At 36.0% G+C, this 25459-nt stretch overlaps 1 protein-coding gene across 1 annotated transcript in view; it reads right to left on the bottom strand.

Moving 5' to 3' along the window:
- The window catches only part of MIPOL1 (mirror-image polydactyly 1), a 159906-nt gene that overhangs the window by 105027 nt on the left and 29420 nt on the right, over window positions 1-25459 (bottom strand). Inside the window, exons 5-7 of the mRNA XM_069858457.1 lie at window positions 20426-20555; window positions 14782-14815; window positions 14352-14522 (exon numbers count right to left, since the gene is read on the bottom strand). Coding sequence (XP_069714558.1) covers window positions 14352-14522; window positions 14782-14815; window positions 20426-20555 — 335 coding nt within the window. The remainder of the gene's footprint in view (window positions 1-14351; window positions 14523-14781; window positions 14816-20425; window positions 20556-25459) is intronic.

Genomic DNA, 25459 nt, shown 5'->3' with positions numbered 1-25459 from the left:
GGGTCTTCACTTTAAACAGTGACCACTCTATCACATTCTGTGGACTTTTATGTGTTAAGACCTTGCAGAACTGGGAAACCAATTACTGAAGGAGTGAGAAATAAAAATAACCTAGCTCCTACTGAATAACTTGGGAAAACAGTTTATGTATTCCAAATTATGGGAAATTAGGAGTCCATCTAAATGGCAGGTGAACTATTTTTCAGCATGCATTTTTTCTTTTATGCTTTTTAAACAAAATCCTCATCAGTAAAGTAAATGACACATTGTACCTTGATGGAAAATGCACAAATACCGTTAAAAGATGAGCATATGGGATACAAAGATCCTACTACAGCAAATCATAGTGATAAAATGCAGATACATTTTGAAATTAGTTAATACATATTCATTGCAATGAAGAACTGAAGTACAAATAATTATTCTAGACACCAAGCACAAAAATGATGAAGAAACATGGCTACTTTTTCACCTGTTACTTTTTAAAAATAATCACTTGTGGAAACGTGACTACAATAAACCACCAGGTGAAGCCAACAAAACCAATTAAACTGATTTTTATTTTAGTTTATTATTTTGTTCACCTTTTTCTTATTTCGTTTGTAATGATTTGCACTTCAGAGTAGCTCCCAGCTCAAAGATGCCGAATGGAACGCAAGTGTTCTCAGTTTGACAGCCCTTCACTTCCCCTCCCCTCAATATTTTTTATTTTTAACAGTCTGCCCCTTGTACCAAATTCATCACAACTTCTGGAGACGCAAACATCTTGCACCACTTGGATGCTGCACAGCTCTTTCCTTTGCAGACAGAAATAATATCAAAGTCATCCAGTCAAAACACAAACCAACCTTTGGTGTCACTGTGAATTATGTACTTTGAACTGCAGATGTTTGGAAGCACTTATATTTATATAGATAGATTTTAGTCTTTTTCTTCTAAAATAATAATTTTAAAATAAATAAAGAAATAAATAACTTTCTGCATAATAAATAAATGCTTCACTAGAAGGATTTTTCCATTAAATGATAATTTTGAACTAAAGATTTTAGTTCAAAAAGTTTTTAGGTTTTCTGAAAGAAAAGACTTCTCTTCAAAGTTCTGGCAAACCATTAACAAATGTGTTTAAATGATTATTTATACAATGCCCAGCAGCTTAGAACTACTGGGATTTCAAGAAAGAGAAGTGCTTTTGTAGAGCTTAGGCCTCAGCAATATATGCACCTTTAAAAAATTATATTAGTAAGAGAAACACTTAGATGTAGACCCTTTTTTTTTTTTGTAGCAGTGCAATGGTGTCTTGCTCCATCAGAAGCCACAAAAGAAATACATCAAAACATGAATGAAACATTTTTGTCTTCCTTATCGTTATAAGCCAGCATTAAGGTAGATAACATGCTGTATACATGACTTAGTTTCCTCCTACCATTCCTTTCCCTTTTTGTTTCTGAACCCTTCAAAATTCAGCAAAAGAAGGTTTCATTTTTTTTATTTGAACAGTTAAAGGCACATTCAGAAAATTCAGGCAATAAAGTTTGTTTCCGTTCTTCATGTTAACGATCCTTACATGTACAGCTATTCAAGAGCAGTGGGTGTCTCTATGATACTCACCCACCCAACTCCATTCTCTGCATATTCTCACATTCTCTTTTTCAGTGATGACATTTCAAAGATCAAAACAAGCTTGATCTACTTCCCAAAGAGCTCAGCACACACACTTTCCTAATCGATGACTCTCATTATAAAAAATAAGCAAGGAGAAGAGAAAGGAACATGTGATATTCACGAACTATATGCAATTCACAGGTCATTCAAGCAGGGTTTGTGTGCTGGCTGTGCCACTGGACTACCTCGACTCTGCCAGCTGGGGGTTGCTCACACATTCATAATCTGCAGGAGAAAGCTAAACAGTACAAGCTGCTGAAGCCACAAAACTGGATCACCTTCACAGCTTCCTGTATCCATTGTATGTAAGTTACCAATCTTCACCTCTGATTCAGTCTTTGAAGCTGTTTCTAATCAGAACATAATCCAGCAACTTGGAGTCAAAGATTTATTCATGAGGCTGTACTGGGTCTGAAGTTAAGCAAAAATGCATTCAACTAACGTAAGAATTTTTTTTCCTAATTGCCTGTCATGTATTATTACAAATGAGTGACTTCTTTTTTACATGGAAGTCATATTATTAATTCAATTTTTTAATTTCATGATTATAAGTCTAATAACATATAAACTAAGCATGTAAGCTGATGAGTAGTATGCAAAGCTAATATGCTTGCTCACACATGTCCCACTGGAGAGCTGTAGAAACGCTAGAAACTGGCACAGTAAAACGAACTTCATACAGTTCACATGTCACTGTGTTATATTCTAAAGCAAACTACCAATACTCCCAAATAATTAAAAAAATAGAAAATCCTAATTAAAATTTTATTATAAGAGGGAAAGATCATTCAAGAGTCAATATTCTCTTTTAAAAGCTATGACAAAAAAAGAGTAAATCTTTGTTAGCTAAATTCTACATCACTGAATAAAGGTCTGTAAGTACAGTAATACTTAGGCTAGGATCAGTTTTCAATGCATGGCAGCAATTCAACCTACGGATTCAAGAGACAATTTCAAAGTAGAAACTTCTGCATATAAAACAATTCTGAGTAATTAACCTCAACATCTTTAAAAACATTTAAAGAATAAAACTACACAACACCAAAGAGGTCTGGGGAAAAGTCTGCCATTAAAGCAGGGCATGTATTAAGAGAACTGCTTACAAGAGAACCAGGACTGACATACCCTGCTGACTAACCTGAAATAGTTTCTACCTTGGCTGAGTAGTAAGTAGCATGGCAAGTAAGGTCCCAAAGAAGCCAGTCAGAGCAGCTTATATTAAAATACTATTCTGATCTTCTTTTGCCCATGGTTTTAGGATCCGTTTTCTAAGTCAATGCAACTTTCACATACTCATATACATGTTATTTTGCAAGGCAGCTTTGGTCATTCTAAATCCAGTGCTAATTACAGTGTGATTTGTTAGCATTCTGACCTGTAATATGAAATGGGCTACTACAGTCACAATACTTTGTAAACGCAGATAACCTGATATACCACTGATTTTTTTCTTCAGTTAGATATGGACAGGTTCCTCAATAGCCAGCCATCTCTTCATCACATGGTCTCAAAAAAACCAATTACATTTTATTACTGCAGACTGGTAGATCCTATAGACATTCTTCCTAACATGGAAATATAATAACAGAATGGTTGAGGTTGGAAGGGACCTCTGGAGTTTATCATTCTAAATCCTCCTGCTCAAGGGCCGGCTTCCCAGGACTGTGTCTAGATTTTTTAATATTTCTAATGACAGAGACTACAAAGAAGTATGTATTCCTACTAAAAGGAAAAAAAGCCATGTAAACTAATGAATGTGCACAAAAAGGAGAAATCTTAGAAACACTCACAGCCTGATCTAACTAGATCTAGAAATCGGGAATATGATTCTCGGATACATCCAAGGCACTCAGCTGCTGACAGAGGTGTGTTTTTAAAATGTGTAGCCTTGCTTAATTGAACGCAACAAATATTAGTTGACCAGAAAACTAAATTTGGTAAACAATCTGTCATTCCAATGAGCTGGTTTTCAAATAATCTTCAATGGATTTTCTTAAAATCCGTATGCAAACAAGACTATTGCCTAAACGTTAAGTTGGCATTTACTGCACAAAAGGACAGGAATACTTCTGGTCCATTTTTAAATATCATCACATTATTTGAGAAAACAGTATCATGGATTACTCTATAGATGCCATAGTTTTTTAATCTCTTTATTCAGATGTTGTAATTATGGGATTGCAGGTGTTCCTCACAGTATACACTATCTGTTTGTTGTTATAAATACCATACTCTCAATTGAGCCATCAGTTGCTTAAGTGGCAGCTCTTCCATGTTTTTGGTTATGTATTGTGTTGTCCCTAAACTTCTTTAATGTGTAATAAAAGTTACTTTAAACTAGATATTATAACAAACTAATGCATTCAACTAGGTGGGTGAAAGCACAAAGCTCTGCAGATGCATCAGGGACAAGAAATACTTTTTGAATAAATTATCTGAATCAGTAGTATTTGCTCTTTCTCCATGGAAGTAATATATTTTTTTATGAAACTTCAATGCTAAAGATCACAACTATCTGAAAGCAATATTAATATGTGTTTTAACAGTCTGAGAATAACTGTGAACATGGAGTAACTAATTATAAATCTTCAAATGTCATTGTGAAATCAGTTTCTTTCTCACCAATACAGATCTAGGTAATAGCAAATTGATAAAATTTGTATTCAATACATCTTTTCAAATTTGCTCAAATACACTGAACTGTGGAATAAAAATATTAAAAAAAAATTAATCAGCTTTGCACAAGCTTAAAATGAGATATAAATAAAATACAAAGACACCCCACAAAGAAATGTTTAAGAAAGTAAACAAAACCTCCGCAAAACTGAAACCAAAACACTCATTTAGAAATTATGTATTACTCACCTTCAGTAATACTGAGAAATAGCTGTATGATTTTGGTATATGAATAAGACCTTTCAAGTATTAAATAGTGGCTGAATCTGAAGATTTTACCTCTGTAACAAAATTTAGTGTTAGCTTCACTGAAGCATTTTACAGGGATCAATGTGTGACTAGCTACCCAAATACATGCACATTTCTCAAGAGGACTGACCATGTAGCTTTGTATTAATAGCTACCTACATGCTTTCAAATACGTTACTGAAAAGCAGAAATGCTTAAACTTAAAATCAGCTGCCTTTGACATGAACAATTATCAATATTGTCCTTATCCAATTCAAAGCTTCCTGGAAATTCTATTGCTCATGTGTAGATGGCAGGACATTCTAAGCAGAAAAAAATTATGAAAAACACAAAGACAGAAGAATGTTATGACAACTTCTGAAAGCAAAGTGATGGGCCTGACTGCCAAAACAAACAAAATGGGTAAATGCATGACTACTGCTGAGAAGTGTCTGGATACTGTAGAAGACAATATGCTAAACATAAAGAGAGCATGTAATGAGAGAAACAGCTGCTGGTAGCCCTAGAGTAGAAAGCAGGCTGATAGGACTACTTAGCACAAGGGATTACTGAGGATTCTGCTGTTTCTTTTGGGAAGCTGGCACTGGATCCTTTCTTTTTCACAGTGAGATTTTTGAGTCTAGTTTTTCAGTCTGATATTCAGTTAAAGTCCTAAAATTTTGATTGTGATTGGGACCTCAAGAAATGAGGTTGAAAAAAATGACTGCAGATTGAGAAAGAATACTTTGTCTCAAAGCTATAAAAGATGAAGGAGGTAAACTCACAGAGAGAGCTGGTGTTCAGTCCTGTCCTGAACACAACTCAGCAAAGCTCTTTCAAGCAAAAAAGTAGTGAAACCTATTGTTCCCTGATGTTGCTGTGACCTGTAATACAATCTCTGTCTGAGGTATGACATTCCTCATAATGATTACAACATGACTTGGAAGGAAATCTTATCCGTTGGTGAGAAGTCATCTCATGAGACAGCTAGGAGCAAAGTGTTCATAGCCATTTTTCCGATATAGAGCTTTACTCTGTTTTTTTTTGTGTGTTTTTACTAAACTTTGGTAATACTTCTGCAGATAGAAGAGAAAGGTGTTACAGCTAATTAAGAAATAAGCAACTCAACATAACTCAAAGATGACCAGTAAGTGCAGCAGAACTTTGTATAACATACTTGGATTTACATCTTAACAGTTGCTAATTCATTAACTGGAGGTAATGCTAAAACTCCTCCCTCTCTCAAAAGATAGTATCAATTCTATGTTATCAACAATAGGAAGCAGAAGCATTTCTACCGATTATCCTGCATCAGTACACTACACCAATGAAATATCCTCTATTCAGCCACTTGTATGTTGTATTTCTGACAACTCCAGAATTGCAAAAAGTTGTCACACTTCCATGACTTAATACTCTTCTTCATCCATTATTAAATCTTTTTTTCTTATAGGTAAAAGTACATTTTACACAATCACAGATTCTCAAGGGTCTTAAAGGACTTCTACATGTTTCAATTGTGCTATTTAAAAAGGTATTTTCAATACAAAAGTTAACTATAAATCAGAAAATGATACTTCGTGCTGACTTTGTGTATACCCACAGCATACTCCACAATACATACTTTAAAAACACAACTGAGAAGTATGACAAAAAAATTAACATCAGAAAGCATTAACAAGTTCCCTGACAACAGCATCTTAAAATCACAAGAACTGAACATGCAATAGGAAAGCCTGTCCTTTGCTGGCAATAGAGGGCAATGGAAGCTAAATTTTTCTTGTTCTTAAGCAACTCAGCTTGAAAAATAATTAACAGTGGATAAACAGAACATAGAAAAGAGGGCAAATCCTAGATACTCACCATCTGAAGCATGAAACAGTAAAGCCATACAACAAACAAATGTAGGCATACTTGTTGAACAAGACACAGATAAGTTAATGCTACTGTGAAATCTTTCTTTCATAATGAGAAAATAGATAGATTTTCTTGTTCCACTTTTTTTTTTGCCAGGGCCACTACACACTCTAGACCAAAATATGTAAAGTAACTTCATCATGTCTGAGAACTTCCAGAAATTGCTTAGTGGCTTCACAACCAAAAAAATGTCACAATGTCCAGACCAAAGCAAGTGGAAAAATCCCTGTTGTGGTAATTGTTACCTGCTCATTTAAAAATAATTAAAAATCTAGAAAGAAATTGAAGTAACAAAAATGTTTAAGTCCTCCATTTCAGTGACTATCACCTACTTTTCTGCTGAGAATGAGTAATCAGCTTATCACCATTACAATAATCTTTCCTTACATTGTCTGTTACTGCCAGACCTAAACTTCCTTAATCATCACCTCTCTTTAGAGCTTAACACATGTTGACTCATAAGGATGACTGTGGAGGGTATTGCAATGCTAGCAGACAGGTCAGTATTTCACTTTAGGGACTCTGAGGGCTGGGGGGGAACCTAATGTCAACAAAACAGATCTATTAATTCTTCTCAGCTCCATGTCCCACAATATTCTTATTCAACTACTGATGTTGTGATAATGGCATGATCAGCAATATAGTTTAGCTGCTATTCTTTTAAGGTATCTCTACTGCCCAATTAAATCCAGACTTTACATTCTGTGTGTCATTTTATTTGTGACTTATGCCACTAGTTCAAAATCTGTTTCTCCTTGAAGGAATCAACTTCAATGTCATTAGGGATGTCAGAAGCTGAGAACTATTTCATACTCCAGATCCATTCCAGCAGGATCAACCAAAAAGTTGCAACTTGCGAACATTCAAGAAGTGGCAAGTGGGTAAAAGCAAGGGAGAAAATGAAAACACAGGTCAGACATATTAACCTTTTCAGACATATTAATATGAAACACAAAAATCTTTTTTGTCACCTATCAAAAGAATTTTTATGCAAACTCAGCTGGCTATCAAAAATAGCAAACTATTTTTGCATAAAATTTTCTTAGAAAGTTGCCTAAGAAAACCAGCTTTTAATATGAAACTCAGAGATGTATTTTTTTAAATTTATTTTTAAGAAAGTGAGAGACATTTTATCCAATAGGCAAGTAAACTGAACTCTGATTCAACACTCAGAGACTAACTTGAAAGTGCAGTGTTAAGTATTATGGAAAACTTACTTTAGGTACCTCTACTATAGTTCTGGTACCTACAGAACTTACTGTATGCACAGTGATTCATTCAGTCTCCTCTTCAGATGGAATGCTATTTGAATTCTGCTGCTTGTATCACGTTAGACATTTCCTCTATGAGTTGTTGCTACTGAAACAGGCAATCAATAAGCATACAAAACATTTTTCCTATCTTTCACTGTAGAGTTTTGACATTAAATATTTAAATTAATTCTCGAAATTGGTTTGGAAGTCTAAGCTGTGTGATCCTAGAGCTTAGCATCATGATAGATGAGTCAAATAGCAATTAATCAAACAAGCTTGTATGCAAATTTAGTGTCTTTTTCAAAGGGGTGAGGAGTTTCTAGGTACTGAAGAGATGAATGTTTAACTGGAAATTCATTAAAGTTTACAATTAAAGACACAAAACTTGATCATGCCCTCAAATACATGCCCTCTATGCAGACATGTATTTTCTGAATTCTGCACAACACACTGTTTGCAGAGGAACAACAGGTGATTTAACAATGCAAACAATGACGAGTCTCAGGGCATCACTGAGCCAAAACCTTGTGGCAGAAAAAAAGAGGAAATATAGTATCAATTAAAAATTCACTTCAGAAGTTCAAAAAGACAAACTGTAATCCCTCTCCTCAAGGAAACATTGCATTAACATTTACATATTTACTCACACTTTGCATTCATGGACTAAATACAAAAGTTCAGGATAAGAGCTCCTTGGAGTAATTTCCTTTTGACTTCCTATTCTCCCTTCCACTAAGGACCTGCCAGCTGACTTGCATTCAGTTAATGATGTGAGAAGCACTAACTCAAAAACTACTAGACCTCATGCAACCAAAGCCCTGCTGAAGTCAAAATAGGCATAAGCTGCAAAATACTCAATTTCACTAGTGAAATTCAGGCTTCAGTGAAATCAAACGGAGTTTCCTGCCCTACTGACACCTGCCTACAGAGAAAACACGATCTCTGCTACATCAATGCAAGAGACCAACTGACAGTGCAGATACAGATGTGTAGTGTCCCCAGATCTGCTCCTGTTATCTTGTCTGAACATTTCACCTCTCCTCAGCTTTCCTAACACCCTGCGAGCTGGGAGTTATGTACAGTGATCAAAGGAAACAAAGCACCATGACAAAAGACTAAACAAGTATCATTCTTTTGGGTAATATTCTGCACAAACCAGAAAACCCAACATAAGACATCAAGATGATTCTGTTTGGCCAGCTTCCTCTTACTTTAGTCTTTAGTGGACTGAAGTTCCTATTTCAGAAGAAAAACTACCTTATACATCTTCTGATTGAGTATTCTCCTGGCAAATACGCATACTGCAGTGAGCACAAATATATCTGAGGTAGAGTCAAAGCGTACCTACTTGTCTCAGAAAGTAACACATTATCATAATTTTTCAAGATGGGTTTGTTTTTAGAAGTAGTAAGCAGCCAGGTAGGGAAGAACACACTCTTGTGTGAGGTGCAAAAGATACTTGATGCTCTTCAGCATAATTCCCAATAGTTTTATTCCATGCCTCCCAACTACAGCAGTCACTGGCTCTGTTTGACACATTGAAAATTGTGTAACTGGTGAGATTCACCTGGTTTATTCTGAAAAGTAGCAAAGAAAACACGGATTTAAGCACGTTCAGTGTAACACAGACTTCCTAAAGCATGGATTTAGCCAAACTTTCAAAGGATTATCTCTATTTAGGTACACATCTGACATTACAAAGCACCATTGCAGTGCAACACAATCAAATGGAAGACTAATACTGCTAATCGCAACAACTACTCATATAATTTGGCTTTTTCTGATCCTTCTTTAGGTCCCCTTTTACTCAGCATCACCTCCAAAGGAGGATGTCTGTGAGGTTTACATGAAGCCATTGGTGTGAATACCAAAAAAACTGACAAACTTTTCTTCAACTCCTATTTCTTTTCTCCCCACAGTCACAGTGCAACTTATAAATACCAAATTATTATTCTTTTAATCTATTCTATATTTTTTTCCATATTCCTATTGCGCTCTTTCAGGACTTGAACTAAATTTGCAGGGCAGAAGCAGCATCTTGCAGAGAGCTCATGTCTCTGTTTAACCATCCTGCCCGCAGGTAATTTGCCCATACCCATTCATCTGCTACCTCTCGGAGAAAAGCATTGCACATGAGGGCAACAGGAACTTGCTGTTGCCTGCCCAGATGAAACCAGCCATAACAGTGAACCAGTATGGTCTTTGGATACTCAAACTGCAGCAAATATCTCCTTTACCTTCACTTTCCTTCTCAAATAAGCCTGTAATCAAGACCATCATTACACCACAGCAGCTGCCTCATTCATAAACAATTGTGAATACAGTGTTCTACCTTTTCTTTTCCTGTTTCCAAATATCAGTGGCAAAAAGGAAAAGGTAGTAGGGGAAGCATCCTGGCAGAGCAGCTAGAAAGGCACTATTAAATGTGCTCCTGCCAACCAAGAACTCGATTAGTATCCTTAACCAGGAGGTGCCAAAGGGTACCAAAACACAGCATTTAAAATATAACTTCTAATTCAAATTGCTAAAAATAACGCCCCAAACTGTGGTTTGGATTGCAAAGGGATCACCTCTATCCTAAGATAAGTGTGCAATGATGCATTGTAACCCGTCACCCGAGTATTCCCCAGTTAAGGGCCCAATATCCAGTAGTAATTTTTTTCAATTACATATGCTTTCATTGTTTTTATGCTTCACACAGCTCTTGGGTTTATTACTTCAGTAAGACCTGTTCACTCACGTGTGCTGAGAATGCCCTAATACTCCATGTAACACAGAGCTCTACACTTTATTTGGTGTAAAGGGAGGGAAATCGCTTCAGTAGAATGTAAAAAATCTAAGTTAGCAAGAAGTTGGCTTGTTGTAAGTACAGACATTTATCAGTTATTAGTCATTAGTCGAAACTGATAATGATGGGCAGTCAAGCATAGTGCTTCTCATCTTTGTTTTCAATGATGATAAACTGCTGCCTGCTGCCAAACACTGCCTCAAAATGGAGAAAGGCACTTAAACTTGCTTCAGATGAACAACTGGGTGCATGCCAATTTTTTACATGAACAGTCATAAGCATGTTCCTGCACAGCAGGATGTGATCAAACTATTCAAAGCTGTAAAACCAGGTTTGCTTGCCAGTTATATTATTGCTCCAAGATTAGTATAGCACAGATGATACTTTGCCAGCCATGAAACCACTGTTTTTAACAACAAATTCTATAACTTTACAACTCTGTACAGAAATGACTGCTCCCAATTTAAAAAAAAAACACAAACAAAAACCAAACAACAAACAAAATGAATAACCCCCCAACATTTACATGAAAGTTAGGAATATAAATATATCAAACATACAGTCACCTGAACTAGAACCCATCTCTTATTTAGCTTTAAAAAATCACTTCCTTCAAGCTGTACCAATTAAAAGGTCCTCTTTCTTCTCCAAACCAGAAGAAAAGTAATTGTAATGACTTACTCAAGTCCTCAGCTTCAGCCGCCAACCCTGTAATCATATTAACATTCCTGTCCATAAGGTGTGATGCAGTTAATAGGTGACTTCTAGTTTGAGACATTGCACTGTATTGCCTCCTGCTGGAAACTACTTTTTAAAAGCATTTTATGAAGATCATGCAATGTCACTATGCCATACATAATCTTTATTACGTCTGTCACTAATTGGATTACTCAAGCAAAAAAGACTTTTAAAGAAAGGTGGAACTGTAGTACAATCAACTGGACAAATAATTTTTTTCCTTTAATAGATTAAGATAAAACCGAACATCACAAAGAAGAAAATGGTATTTTATTTCTCATGATAATCAACACCTTTCTCCATTTTCCTTACAGAGGATCTGTCATAAAACAGACTCAAGCTTCTCAGTATAACACAATATCGGTTCACTAACAAACATATCTCGGCAAATACAACCAAACAGTTGAGTTTGTTTTTTTAAGGGGGTTGGTACAGGAGAAGATGATTGTCAATGTTTAGCCACGCTTCAGTTGTTTGTTTTTTATTCACTTGAAAATACATACTAAAAGTAGTATCAAATATTTGAGCTTATACCATTTTATTTGTTTTCACACATACAAAAAGTAGTTTGCATATTTGCTCAGCAATCTAGTGAATGATCTAAGATTACATACACATGCCTAGCTCAATACAGAGATAGAAGTGTTTCTATCTGCTTCCCAGTAAAAAGTAAATCTCAAAAAAATATGCAGGGATTCTTGGGTGTTATGGATCAAAAAACCATTTTCATGACCTTTACAAGACATGGATGGAGCTCTTCTTCTCTTAAGAATAAAAAGTTATTCGGGTAAAATTCAAATAGAAGATTCACAACTAACTAATCATTGCTAGTACACTGCAATAGCAGTCCAGTTAAATGCAACTTAACAGTATAACTCCCAGAAGAAGTATTGCAAAACTGCATTTCAAAGACTAGTTGAAAGTAATCTCTATTTACTTGGTCATAAGAAACACACAGCTTATAGAATGTCCATTCCCTAGGAATGTAATCCATTCCTTACTTTAAACCAAAACAATGTGTTTGAGTGATGAAGGCTTTTGTGTTACTATTTCTTACTGTGAAAAATCACGAATCCTACAAGTAAAACCCCAAAAGCTACATACTACTAATATTCACTGTGCCCAATTGTCAAATGCCAGGCTACTATGAAGAGAACCATAAAGAAGGCTAACAGATGAGGCTTCATTAAACACAGCCAGTCCAAATCCTTATTATTATACAAGCAGTTCTCTACCTTACGGAACCAGCTGTGGCGGTCACTGAAATGATGTTGCTGTCTTAAGCACCACACAACAGCAAGCAGGACAGAGCAACAGGGATGGCACCAAGCCTGTTAGAGTGCAAGGAGCATCTGGGCAATGCTTTTAGTCAATATGGTTTAGTTTTAGGTAGTCCTGTGAGGAGATGGGAGTTGGACTCAATGATCCTTATGGCTCCCTTCCAACCTGAGACATACTATGATTCTATGGTGTTCATAAAATGTCTCACGAAGCATTTAGCTTCCACTGTCCAGTGCCTTTTCCAGAAGAGAGCCACAGCATGCTAACCATTTACTCTATTCCTGCTTTGTCACAGCCTGTTCTCATCAATCCTCCCTTCATAAAAAGATTTTAACTTGCAGATGTTATGAATGTCTGAGGCTACCTCAGATCTAACTTCCAATAATTTGCATTTGTTATGCTAAGCATATACATCCCCCTGAATTATATCTAGTCCCTTTGTGGTCTAACGCAGGAATCCCTCTCCCATTGTTCTTGCTGTTAGCACTGTAATAACTACTGCTATTGCAATGTTAACAAAAGACTACTAATAATTCAAGTACAGTACGAATTCCCAAGGAATCGTCAAGTCAGAAATGCAGGTTGAAACAGTAGCTTCAATTCAAAGGACCTACTCTCTAGATTCAAGAGTTACAGCTGTAAAAGCATCACATATGCGAAAAAACAACACATGGTCAACAGAGTTCCATTAATAATAATTATTTTAAAGCAATGGTATTATAAATTGCCAACAGTATCACAGTAGTACAGCTTAATACCAAATATTTAAATTTTCATTTGGTGGGGATTTATTATTTTATTAATTTTTTTTTCAGTTGCACCATCTACTTAATATTAACTGTGCTTTTTGTTGGCAAGCCTAAAGACGGCTTTGCTACTTGTGGCACTTGAGACATTACTATATAAAATAATTATGTTCATTAATTTCCTAGCTGATTACTTGGAAAAGATCAGTCCTTAAATAGGCAGCTTAAAAATCAATTCCATTAAAATGTATATTAAAAAGCCCTAGAACGACATTCTTCTGACATTCATAAAAGTTTTATGTTCCAAGTATGCCAGAAAGTCTACTTCAATAAAGAAGCAAAAACTGACAAAACAAAAATAAAAATATCAAAAGATACTTCTCTTTTGCTGAAATGGGAAAAGCATGGATGCTCTCTTCATAGTGAAGAGAATGAAGACAATATTGTTCTGTGAAAACAGGAAATTGCAAGGACTGAGTGATCTGAGCAGAAAAAGGACCTCAGGTTCTTTCAAGACATGTAGAAGAAGTGTAGGATTGTAAGAGTCAAGGACCACATGGTAATTTTTATCTCCTGAATGTAAAGCACCAAAGGGAGGAATTGCCTGCATTAATGCATGCGGTACCGTTATCTTCCTTTACTGTATATTTCTGTCACTTATAATCCTTTACAAATCCTTGAGTCCCAGTTAACAGTCATCCAGTGGACTATACCAATACAATATACTACAAAACTAAGCCCTTAATAGCATTCTAGATTGGCCAATACACTGAAAACTATTTTGTTTTGAAAAAGGAGACAGCCAGTGACCAGGTGCAAAAAATACAGAAATAACTTCTCATTAAAAGCATTCATGCCTTTTCAGTGGGCAATACTACCATGAAGAAACAGTTGATCATTAATCAGCCATTTACTACAAGGGCTCTCTTTCAGATTTTCAACACAGAAAACTAAATAAAATATTTTTCTTACCCAAAAGTAGAGAGGAGAGGGGAAAAAAAAAACAAACAAAGGAAAAAAAAAGGAATTTGGTACTGAGTGATTATATACTTGTAGTCTTACCTGAGACAAAGCAGCATCCCGTTGTTCTATTACTGCATTCATTTCCTCAGCTATTATTTTCTTTTTACGTTCTTTGGTCCTGTGTATTCGATTCAGAATTATAGCTCCATTCTTCAGTATATCTGTCCCTGTGTCTGCATTGTTTATTCTGTTCAGTAATTCCTGTAATGTCTACCAACAGCATTATATGTTAGTCAGACATGAAGTTTTAATATATTTTATTTAATATAGGGTTTTAATTAATAGGCACATGTGAATTGTAAATTGACTGAGTGAAGTTATTGAATTTTCATATTGCAGCAAAGATGTACATTATTAGTGTGTCAATTCTTCTTTTTCCCACATCTTAGTTCTTGAAACCCACTCAATTGAACTTAAGCCTCTAAGATATAAGACTGACATCAAGAAATCTCCTCAGAGAATGGCTTACCATGTCATTTTCTTCAGGGTTAATATTTTCTAGCCTAGAAAAAAGGAACACAGAAAGCCTGATCAGTAGCATTTCCTTAGTGCAGCAAAATGAGTTCGCTTTTTAAATCTTTAGAACCTCAAGTAATTTCATTCTACTAGTCTTTAGAGTCAACCATGACACTGAACATATTAAAGTGCCACCTGCTCGACTCCATCTTTCAATAATGCTCCATATCTTCAGCACTGACTTCAGACTGTTAAGTTATTAATGTTTACTGCTATATATGACTACAAGGATCAATTGTTCATATGTGCTTAGATGAAGAAAGTTCCCTAGCGATAGAAATGACTGATGCTTTTATTTTATTTATTTCTGGGCTTACAACTTTTACTTGATGTTGTATTTTTGTTGTTTTTCATGCAGCCCAAATGAAATAGGACACGACTTTTGTGGAGAATTTTTTTTTCATTTTAAAGTAATTATTTTTCCACCTCTCTCTTCCAAAATGAGGAAAAAAAACCCTAGTTGAAATTTCCTAAAAATGTTTTAATTTTATATCTTGCATAAAATAGCAAGCTAAGCCAGCTCTCTACAAGGCTCTTATTTAATTCTTGAACAACCCCCCTGCACGTTCCTGCCTTTCTATTTCAACAGAACATATATTGACCTATCAAATACAAAGACGATATGAGGACTTTAGTCCTACAGCATTGAACACTGGTTGTGCAAAAGCAGAGAGTGATAGCACAAAAACCTAATAAATGGGATAGTATGCATTTTATTTTACCTAAGTTTGTTATATGGCCAACATATTATTCAAAATACTTATGTGTATTTTAAAACAGAAGAGACCTCTTTTCTGGAAAAAGCGAACATATTAGAGTTACCTACCACTCCATTGCTACTTACTTAATTATGACTTGTACTAAAAGTAGGTTTGTCACTAGCATATATTCTAAGAAGACAGATATAGTATGAGTAAGCATCTATTAAACAGCAACATACTCTTTTTCAAGAGTGCTGTGATAGGTGCTGCTCTGAAGCCAAGACTTTAGCTAGGAAGCTTCAGAGCACTCGACAGCACACTAGCACCTTTTACATTAAAGCATTAGTTTTACCAGATAACAGTACATAAGGCATAATAAATCAACCAGTACAGAAATTAATTCTTTAAATAAAAAGGAAATAATTCAGAATGTATGACCAGTGTACAACAGATGGTATGTTTATATGGAATTCACAAGCAGCAAATACTCCGACATATACAGTCAGTACCAGAACTAAAGAAAATAAAAGTAAAAGCCAACCTTTGCTGAGTTTGACTTGTATTCATAAGTAACACAAATCATAAAATAACAAACATATTATAAATCCAAATTCTCAGAATTGGCTTCTCATGGAGTTCCCACTTTAGGTTTTTTACATTAATCTAAGTGCCACTTCATGTGGGACTTAAAAATCAGATCTGCAGCTAGTTTGTATTCACAATGAAAGGACCAGTATTTGTCAAAGTAAATTGGCAGGACTGACCCAGCTTCTCCGGAGAACTTCAACCCTGATAAAAGCATGGGTCAACAAAACCACCCAGCTGACCAACAGGCTGGGTAAGCAAGACACCTTAGAGAAAAATGGGGTGGGAAAAAGAACAGAACTTCCACCGCAAGCGTAGCCCTTCAGCATATTACTGCCGCAAAGGATCTGTCTGTAGGGGTATGCACACATCCTTTGGTGAAAGTGTTTTTTAAAAAGCAGCATCCAGAGCTGTGTATTTGCCCTGCTGCTTCTACCAGTGCTGTGCTTAGGCAATAAGTGACCCTTAGATCTCTCATGATTTTAAACAGTAGTAACCAAGGACTCCTCTTCCCTGCAATTTCTACACACGTTCTGCTAATGTAACCCCTGGAGGCAACAGGACTGAAAAAATTTTGGTTGTTACAGTTAAATAATAACAACAGACATGCTCCAGCTACTAATTTAAAGAAAGAATTAAAGCATTTGATTAAGGTTGGCAGACTGTTCAATACTGCCCTCTTGTAAAGTTCTGATTGGAATAAGTCCAAAGCAGATGGAAGGAGTGACTTGTGATCTAAAACTCAAGAAGTGCGGTACAAATAGCCAATGTTCTTTAAAAAAAGGCAGAACTCCATGAGCTCCACAGCTGAGATGGAGAACCTGACCTTTTGAACAACCATCATCAGGAAGAAAATACTAAGGTTGGTATCTAGAAAAGTTCCAAGATCCCAGAAGAAACTCTTTCATAGCTCATCCCATCATCTCCGCTCCTTCCAAAGGAAGGAGGTGAACTACAAAAAAAAATTCCATTCAGCCACAATAATAAACTACTTAGAATAAAGAGGCTGAGAAAAGTAACTTCCTTATGGGGTTGACTCTGCTTCTGAGAAAGAAGCATCTCAATTTGACTCTGGTCATTCCTGGCTTGATTCTCCCATTGCAAAATGCCAGACATCCTGGCAGATATAGAAAGACAATGTCTTGTCACCTCAGCTGAGATGTTACCACAGTTAGTAAAGATGCACAATGTTTTGAAAAGCCTGAGTGCTGGCATCAGGCTGGTGTTCCAGCAGGAATCTTGGCTCCACTCAGCCACTTCTTGTCTGCGAAGGGTACAGCTGCATGAATAGGCATCCTGCAAGCTTAGAATAAGGGGATCAGAAGAAAAGCTGCTGAGCCTGATAGAAGCAATCTTGCCTTCTTGGTTCTGTAATGCCCAAAGACTTCAAATACAGCAAATAACTTTCTTCAAAAGGAAAAAGAACACACAAGCCCCAAACCAATAATCAAAATGGGAAATGCTTCACTGTAAATTTCCTATCTATGCTATTTTTGGAAGATATATCACATTATCTAGAAGGTACTGTCACGTAGAAGACTGATATGGATCAGGGAAGTGTGTGGTTGGCTTGTCTTTAGTCAGGTTGCAGAAATCGATGAATACACCGCTGACTGAGGTAATACTGAAAATAAATTGATGGAATAGAGCAAGATATCTTTGAAGTTTCTTACATTGTCTGATATGGCTTAAGACATTCCTATTAAACTTGCAATTTGGTTGAATAGGTAGCAAGGTAAGGAAAGAGGCAGATATTAAGACATCTGATGGAGTGAACATGATTATTACTTGAACATAATGAATGAGCTTTTCTCCCTTTCAAGGGATTACATAAAGCAATTAATGCCCAGTAATTCATTATGACTTAAGTACTCGCTGCATACATGATTAACAAACCCTACAATGGGAACAAATGAAGCTTTTGGGCTCTCTGCCTTTGTGGCTTTTGTCAATCGTGACTTTTCTTTATCGCTCTGATGACTGACACTAGAACTATCAATGATAATAAAAGAATATAACATTTTTGCAGAACCCTTAAGCAACATCTTTTTGGCCTATGGGAAGCATAAGTCTGCTTGGGATCTGTTTTAAGTATTTTGTTTATGTCTGGGATGCTCTCAGTGACAGGTCACACAGCATCCAGGACAGGAAAGGCTTGGGTATGACTCTTCCCAACGAGCTGCTGTTGCCACAGTCAGTCTCTGTAATGCAGAATGGGAGACCCTGGAGAATGCTGGAACTATGATCTTACAGTACACATACAGCCTAGCAAGGACAATTCTTCCAAATTACATTGGTTTTGTCCCCAGTTTTGTGTTCTGGTGTTGGCTATCACAGCAGCAAGTATCACACAGAAGCCTGATCCACACCCTTGCAGAATATACATGAAGAAATACTAGCTACAGACAATAAGTAGCTCATTGTTTTAGGCAAAGAGGAATGCATATCAGCTATCAACAGTAGCTGTTTAGGTCATCACAATTTTTACCTGTGTTGGGCTGGTATTCTCCACAAGGAAATCTCCTATCCCAGTTCTGAGATATGAATGGCATCAGGCTATCAGGCCACTCTACAAAGCATCAGAAAGCACCCAGGTGGATGACAGCAACAACTGCTATTCTCTAACTATAATAGCTTGGCTCCGAGCTATAAGTCAAGGGAGTTATGGACCCACCTTTTGTCATTACTAGTGCATCCTTCTGGCTTCTGACATTCTTTGGGGAAGGTAGTATACATATTCGCCAAGAAATGAATTCCTATTCTTTTCTTATCCTTCTGCTTGGAACTGAGTTGGTCTTCCAGTACATGAGTGAAACAGACAGAAGGGGTTGAAGGGAAAATAAGTGATGGTGTTCTGAGGGAGTCATGTGTGTCAAGACCTGCCACACGTGTGTCTATGGATTCCACTGCAGAAGAAGCAGAAATATACTTCTCATACACCTAACCTGTGATTTCTTCCAGAACCGGAAAAGCCATTGATTAAGTCCACAGACCCAAATAATTGATTTGCTGCAGGACTTCAGCACTTCAACCCCAAAGATCTTGAGTTTAAGTTAACAGCTCAGAGCCTCATTTGATCCTTGGGGCCATACCAAACATTCTTTACTCTTGGAACATAGAAAACCAGAAGAGTCACAGGAGAAATTGAAAAGACTGGAGTAAGGCTAACAGTTATGATGCGTTTGATGAGAATTTAAAGCACATTTTTAATTACCTTAGAGATTGCCGCTCAAAGCAAAATTTCAGATGCATGCACACCTACAATAGGCTCTGTAGAGATATTTCTCTAACAAAATGTGCACTAATTCTCAAGGGAATGGAATCTCCTAATCTTGCTATTGAGTCATACTTATAGACTGTGACAAACTCCAGCAACTTGTAAATTCCACAGAGTAACGGTAACATTCTCTTAACTATTAAAATATCCCAAAGAAGACAACTGGTTTTCTGTCATAAAGAAGAAAGAGTGTTTTTAGTAGAATCTATTATTTAAAACAATTGCTTGCCATTCAGTTAAATAATAATGGTATCCATTCAATCTCCTACCATGAAAAACTTCTCTGCTTTTTATTTCTCTTCGCAGAAAAACAGGAGAAATTTCTCAGCCACTCTAGACTTTGGAGGACTACTATAGATGATTGCCAAGACAACCACAACATGGATGGCGATGGATTACATGGAGAGACAAACTGAAGCTTCAAAGTTGTCTACATCACAAAGGGAGAAAACAAAATGTTCTTGATCTTCCTCTCCTGACTTAACAGTTTTGTTTAATATGAGATCACCTATTTCTGTTATGTTAACATGGAATAAATAAACCCTTATGAAGTATTAATTATACCCTTATTGCCTTACAACCTGTTCATACAATAAAGGTAAGAAAAAAAATCATATATTTTTTATTACATCACCCACATCAATAGCAGAAATTTTGCTGAAGGAAATGTCTAGTGGGCTTAAAAGCTTGATTGATTTCTTATACATTTCAACTTTTGACTGACATTCTGGTACTCCATGTCAAAAGATCCTACATAATGTTGCATTGTGCCATACTTGTGCCTGAATAAGTCAATACCAAAGCTTTTGATTATATTTTTAATGCTTGTGATCAAAATTATTCACCTTGCTCTTGGTCTTCATAGAATGGTCTTATAATAAAGGTATCAAATTAACCAGTAGCACAGTAAGACTAGCACAAGCCTGGTATTTCATCATAGAGAAGTTTTCCTTTATAACCACTGTTGAGCAGTTTATGATAATCATAGACTGACATAACAATCTTTTTGCACAAGCCAGGAAATGTATACTCACTCTTTGAGAGACTGTTCTAAACGCTGGACTCGCAGAAATGCTTCATCTCTCTCTTCATTGGCTAACCTAAGCCTTGCCATGACAGCCTCATCGCGTTCCCGTTGAGCAGAATAAACTTCTTCCACCAGAACTGCAAAAGTAACCAGTGTGTTTAACAAAAAAGTTTGACAGCAAAAGACACTATTAGATGCACTTACATGGGCATTTCTCACCATCTGCTAAAACTGACATTTCTCCACTGACCTCAGATTACTCTGGATAAGGTCTATATTACTCTTTAGACACAACACTAAATTGCTGTTGCTCACTTAAATAAAAACTTTAAGGAATGACAAAGTTATGTGTTTTCTAATTCATCTCTGTATAATCAAACAGGGCAAGGAAGTGATTTGCTTTACATTCTGAATACTTGCTAATGGAAAAGTAATTCTTAGAGCTCAGAATTATACAAGACACTAGTAGGTTTCTTCTAGGATGTAGAGTTAAAAGTAATGATCCATTAAAACTACTTCTATCATCACACTGCTTCCAATTCGGAGGGCACATTGATATTAAATATTAAAATTCTACTATTTTTATAGCCTCTCTCCAGTATCAAAAGAGTGGCACAGCTGGCATCTCTCCTTCTCTGCCAAGCCTTCACTTTATTGTGTAATATACTGTTATATTATCTGTTAGGGCATATATGGACCTTGGAGCATTAGGTGCCAATAAACTAAGATTTACTGTCTATCCTTGGGAGCAAACTAACACCTTCAAGTCACTTCTCATCCCCAGCTTTCGTTTCCTTCCTGCCTCTTCCCTGTCAATATGTCTAACACCAGCTCTGGCACATGGCCAGAATCCTCACTTCGACCCTGCCTTCACTAAAATCTTTATTCATACTTTCATCATTTCCCTCTGCAATACTGCAAATCTCTTCTCACAGCGATGATAAAACCCTGAAGTCGAAATGTCTAGGGACTTTCAGGATGCTATAGTTATACTGCTGTCACTGCAAGACAAAGGACTATATCCTCTCTGAGTGCCACAGGCACCTCCAAATAACTCAACCGAGGTCTGTAGTTCCTCTCCATGCTCCCCTTCTAGCCTGAAAAGCTGGTGTTTAGCCACAGTTTCCTAACAGCAAACTACAGCCTCTTTCAAATTTTGGCATTTATTTCTCTAGGACCTTCTGTATTAAGCCATTGCTACTGGGCTTTCTGGCACCCTTCAGAACTCTCTGCTCCTATCTGGACTACAACTTAAGTCATTAAGATGTCAAAGAAAGGCTCTTTGGCCTAGAGCTTTTATCCCTCCATTATTACCTCATAATCTTTGTTGCCTTTATACATTAGTTTACTCTTACTTCACCTTTGTACATTATTGTACAAAAACTTCAGTGTGACATAACATAAAATACTTTATGGTTCTTCACAGAATGGAGTAATAGGGACAGAGTAGTACATTTTGGTAGCAGCTATACTGCTGGCACAAAATACACTTTATCAGTAATGCCCCAAGCTTCCCAGTCAACTGAAATACAAGAAGTGGTAAGTTTCTGTACAGTTCACAAGAAGCTCAGATAACCAGGGATGTAAGACAAGTAAGAAGAAAAACAGAAAGAGTCCAGAGAAATTAATGAAGATGATGTTCAAGGTAGGAAAGCAAACCTCTTGCCCTCAAGCTGGGGAGAAGAGTGTTACTGAGGAGTAAGGAAGCATTTTTTGCAGGTCTAGCAAAAGGCTGCACAATTAGCAGGACTGCAAAAAAGAAGACAGAGAAAGGCTAAATGTTAGTTCTGGAAGTGTGGTCCCTCCTCTTATAAAAATCTGCAAAGGAGCTGCAGCCAGTGTTGTAACAAGTTATGTCCGAATAAAATAACAATAAAAAAAAAAGAAGAAATTCAGCATCCGAAACGCAGCTCTTGAGAAGTACAAAATTTAACAAAAAGTGATTTAATTCTCTACAGTTTGGTTATTTACTTGTTCCACAAGAACTGTGTCTTTTTTTTCTTGAAGATCTGTTTCCCCTGTTTGCAACAAGAAAACTTTGCTTGATATGGAATGGAAAAACTAAGGCAGGAGAAAAGCAGCTGCAAAACTGCACGTATACAGACTGGTAGTCAGGAATAAGTTTGTAGCACTCACAGAGGGCAAGTCCAATATCTGCAAAGGTATGTGGCTCAGCAAGAACATATTGTATAAGGTGGGCTCTGCAATTCAGCTCACTAGACTTCCACTTAGGTTGCTGAAGATCTGTGATGGCAGGAAAACTAGTACCTCAGCATTGATCGCCTGGGTAACCTACAATTCAACTGCTACATTCCAGTTGGAATACAGAAGCAGTTTAATTATTCATGGTAATTATTACCTATCTGTACCTTCATATATTTGCTTATTGTATTTTTTCCAGTAAAATATGCCAGTTTATCTAGCATCATGCCGCAGACACTGCACAGAGAACTCTCTCCTTAAAGCTGCAAGTGGAAACACTATGCAATTTTCATAATGAAAAAAACCTGCTGGAATGAATAGAAAGCTGTCTAAAATAACTCAAGATTTGGCACTTATTAGTGTTCCTGGGTTAATTAGTTTCCAAATTAGTAACCTTCTTTCTGGTCTCTTTCAGGGCGCCCCTTCTTCTGTCTAACATGACCTTCTAACATCTCCACCTCAGCAAGGAAAACTAGAATTTGCTGACTGCTACAACAGATCTTGAGCATACAAGTACATTTGGAGGAACAGTTTTGGCATACCTAATTCTCTCTCTGCGTACTTATAACTAGTGGCAATAATGACTATACAGGCTTTTAAATAACATTATTGCTTCTTTGTCCTTAAGCCAAAGCAATGTATCTATAACAGCATGAAAACATTCAGAAAAAGAGATTTTTTAAGCTACACAAACATCCTGCATATCTCAATTCTTAACATCCTCGATAGTAGCCCACAGGCTAATTGCATTGAACAGTGAACATTTGCCACACCTAAAGGTCCATTACGAATATGACCTTTTATTTAGTTGCTATGGAAAAGTGACCTAAATTGAGCAACTCTTTCTTGTTATTTTCTTATCTTCCCACTAAATGAAGGCATTGGAGTAAATATCCCAATGACCACATCTACCAACTACATTAAAAAAAAATTATAGTATTTTCATACAAATTACATGTGTTTGGCTTTTGCTTCTATTTATTAAAAGTACTATCACAAGTTATTTTTTTTATATTACAACATATTAGAGAGAATGTAGTAAATTATGAGAGATGCCTGCATGGTAATGTAAGTTTAAGAAAAGAAAAAAAGGGAAAAAAAAGATACTTTGCTGTGTTTTAATACCAAGTAGCATTATTGACACTGACCACAAAGAATTTCTAGTTTAAAAAATACTTACAGTCCTCATCTAACTCATTTTAGTGGTCTACAGAAGGCTAACTCACCTGATTCCTTTACTGGCCAAGGCTTCTGCTGAATTACATTAGACATTTCTGCTATCAAATGTCTATACATTTCTGACTCTATTTAATATTTTACAAATTCATTTATTTAATACTATATGGCATATTGTAACAGTTATACTAATGCAGGTAGTCTGAAGTATGGTGTTGTTAACAATAATTTTCACCACTGAGACTGAGATACGGAGTAGTCACAAGTAAAAGTTCAGGACAGTAAGAATTACAGGATTCTTCAAATGAGCCACAGAAATACATACACCTTTGGGTTGCAACGTAGCAGCAAGCCAAAACATTTTGTGTCATAGGTAGAAAAGTATGTTAAGTATAAGCTCTCCAATGAAAAGTCTGTAAGTGAGAGTGACATAAAAATATGCCATATTAAAAAGAGTAAAAACTAACCCGATTATCATCCTGATGCTTCTTAAAAGTGCCAGGTGAAAATTAATTCATTAATTGAGAGTAACAAGTCAAGCTCCTCAGCCCCATTAAAGTTACAGCACATACAGCAAAAATAGAAGCTCCATACTGGCACATTGACTTGATGCTTGATCCAATGAAAAAAGTGATCCAGCTACTTAGTCACCAACTGCTCTGGTCAACACCATGAGGTTTTTCTTGGAGACCTTCCAATGGTGCACCAACTAACTCTATCCTGTTTATCTTGAGGCCTCACCAACAAGAAACACAAATTCTTATAGAACTCATATTTCTAGCAAGAAAATGACACACAAAACTGAAACATGAATAATCAAGCTAAATAATTGTGTCACTTACTAATTCATATGCATATAATGATATTCAAGGTTAAAATATTTAAATCTCATAGAGATAAATTAAGAAAAAAGGATAAATTAAGAAAAAAGCATTTCCAATGCTTGCAAACACTGAAATATATACAAATATGACATTACTATTTAGTAGCATAAACTATATTTGCTTTGGAATAATTTAATAACATCTTTTTCCTTGTAGCTAAAATCCCTGCACTGTGAAAGAGCTCTTTATTTTAAAAGAATCATTATGCTAAACTCATCAATTCTAAAACATTTTTAGTTTTTAGTAAAGAAAACAATTGTAAACAGAGAGCTTTTGTAAGGTAGATAGCTATTACAAAGTTCACTTCGAAAATCAATATAGCATTTTAGCTGGAATTTGCTCATTAAACACCCACAGCTCTAATGCAAATTATGATGGAATGAATAAAGCAAATACATATGCTTCTTTCTTTTTATTAAATGTAGAATCTACTGTTAATTGCATCTGGTATGTCATATAAACTTTTCTCCTTAACTATTAAATGGAAGCTTTTACAAAAGTCATTAGAGATTCTCTTCCTTTGACTTGTATAAATTTCAATATTTGTTCAGTAAAGGTTCACAGCAGTTAAATTACATTAACAAATATTATTAGCTACTATGTAAGCCAACTAAGTAAAATACTTATATTGCAGGTAAAACAAATCAATGGGTGTTTACAATAATATTTGGATATGTCCATTTTTAAACAAGCTTATCAAATATCATGTAATTCTTAGTCAAATGAGAGAGACTCAAAGTAGATTTTTTCTTCCCAAATACTCAAATTTGTTTAGTAAG

The sequence above is a fragment of the Phaenicophaeus curvirostris genome, chromosome 5 (genome assembly GCF_032191515.1).
Source record: "Phaenicophaeus curvirostris isolate KB17595 chromosome 5, BPBGC_Pcur_1.0, whole genome shotgun sequence".
Taxonomy (NCBI): domain Eukaryota; kingdom Metazoa; phylum Chordata; class Aves; order Cuculiformes; family Cuculidae; genus Phaenicophaeus; species Phaenicophaeus curvirostris.
Note: the sequence above shows the minus strand (reverse complement) of the source record. Positions and strands in the feature narration are given on the sequence as shown.